Source organism: Polistes canadensis, unplaced genomic scaffold, assembly GCF_001313835.1.
Source record: "Polistes canadensis isolate GaletaPanama2010 unplaced genomic scaffold, ASM131383v1 scaffold_238, whole genome shotgun sequence".
NCBI classification, from domain to species: domain Eukaryota; kingdom Metazoa; phylum Arthropoda; class Insecta; order Hymenoptera; family Vespidae; genus Polistes; species Polistes canadensis.
The window spans coordinates 133,930-135,917 of NW_014569785.1; the positions used below are offsets into that span (position 1 = coordinate 133,930).

At 27.0% G+C, this 1,988-nt stretch overlaps 1 protein-coding gene across 1 annotated transcript in view; it reads left to right on the plus strand.

Annotated features, from left to right (window-relative positions):
• The window catches only part of LOC106790416 (nose resistant to fluoxetine protein 6-like), a 27,889-nt gene that overhangs the window by 18,080 nt on the left and 7,821 nt on the right, over positions 1-1,988 (plus strand). Inside the window, exons 7-8 of the mRNA XM_014755279.1 lie at positions 3-122; positions 233-398. Coding sequence (XP_014610765.1) covers positions 3-122; positions 233-398 — 286 coding nt within the window. The remainder of the gene's footprint in view (positions 1-2; positions 123-232; positions 399-1,988) is intronic.

The window sequence follows — 1,988 nt, forward strand, 5'->3', positions numbered from 1 at the left end:
AGCGGTCTTCTGGTTACGATCTTGTTCTACCGATCATTGGGTAGCTTGAAAATCGATAAAAGCGATTTTCTCAAAAGTAGCACGAGCAAGTTTATTGTCATGGTTCTCTACAGATTTGTTAGGTGAGTAGAAAGTATCTGATGTTGAAAAAGATCAAAATAAGTGGATGACTTTTTTCGTGTCACGATTACTCCACGACCTATATTATGTTCCTTTTTCCTATTTCACGTAGATTGACACCGGCTTATCTCTTCGTACTCGGGATGAACGAAATTTCTATAAAACAAGTTGAAGCAAGAACCGTTTTCACACCGGAAATTGCTAATCATTTGAACTGCGAACAATTTTGGTGGAGAAATGCTCTCTACTTGAATTCACTTTATCCTAGGAAAGAGATGGTAAGTTTTTTATTATTATTATTATTATAAAATAAAATCGATTAACGCGTGTAATAATAGTTTCGTCATTAAATGCATTTTCATCGTAGAATAAAAGGAAAAAAAACAAAATAATAATAATAAGTAATCATTTCTACGTTCTCGTAGATTTCGTAATATATCAATCTGTTAATCTCATTACATCTTTTATAACATATTGAATCATTTTAGAAAGGTATAACATGATCGAGTCTAGAAACAAACAAAAAAAAAACTAACACGATACTTCAGATTATAATTACAATATTGTAGAACGAACAAAAAAAACTCGATTACCTTGCAAATCGGATTGTGATGTAAAAAAAAAAAACATCGTTTAACGTTCAATCGATCATACCTATTTGCTAATTGTTACAATTGTTATCTCGATCGATGTAATCTTTAATTGAATCGAACAAGATTAACATACTTATGTCAGGATGTGAAAATAATGTGGATCGTTTATTTTGAAAATGTTGCAAGTCTATTAGGTTTATTGGTTTTTTTGTTTTTTTCTAAATTTTTCCCATACTACTATTATCCATATTAAAATACCACAATGACAAACAAATCCTAGAATAAAATATTTACAAAGGATGTAATGTTTATCCTTGTTGAACACTATGATGAGAATTATACACTGTTATAAATAATCATAGATTATATATTTTATATGTTAAAGATTTTTGTAAAATGTTTTTGACTTATTTTATGTATTTTAAAAAGAGACTGAAATAAAAATATACTTTTTCAAACAAACAAAACAAAACACAAATGGTGCAAGTCCATTTTCTGTTACGAAAAAATTCAAGGTTTGCGTATTGGTCAATTTAAAAGTATTCAATTATTAATATATAATGTTATTGTTAATATATTACATATATTGTTATATGTAATGTTATTATAAATTAATATATAAGTCTCAAAGGGAATTATAGACGGTTAATAAATCTGATGAACAATTTATTTTGAACTAGTTGTACGTTTCGTCCCTTACTGGGGACTTCATCAGCAACTAAAAATTTTTATTATGACTTTTTAATAAATATAAAACATTACAATAAATTCTAATTTTTTACCTTGATCATTTATTTCACGTGTCAATACATATTATCTTTTTTACAGAGTCATACATTTCAATAAAACTTAAATAAGAAAAGAATAGAACTAATCTTAAAAAATAATAATTACCCAACGAGTCTCATACACATGGTGTTTAGTAAGTTTAAAATAGATAGAGATCAGAAAAAAGAAAAAGAACTGAATAGCAAAAAAATGATTAAGTTCCCGTTTATCAAACCTTTGTCGAATAAAATAAATAAATGTTTCAGAAATACCAATGTAAAACTAGTATTTTATAACATAGTTAAAATAAATTCAATATTCACAAAACTAAAGGACAAGGTTGATAAACTAGAACAATCGAACCTAGTTTACAAAATACCATGTGAATGTGACAAATGTTACATAGGACAAACCAAACAAAAATTAAAAAAAAGATTAGAACAACATAAGAATGATTGTAAACCTACAAATGTTGAAAAGAATAATACTACTGCGTTAGCCGAGCAC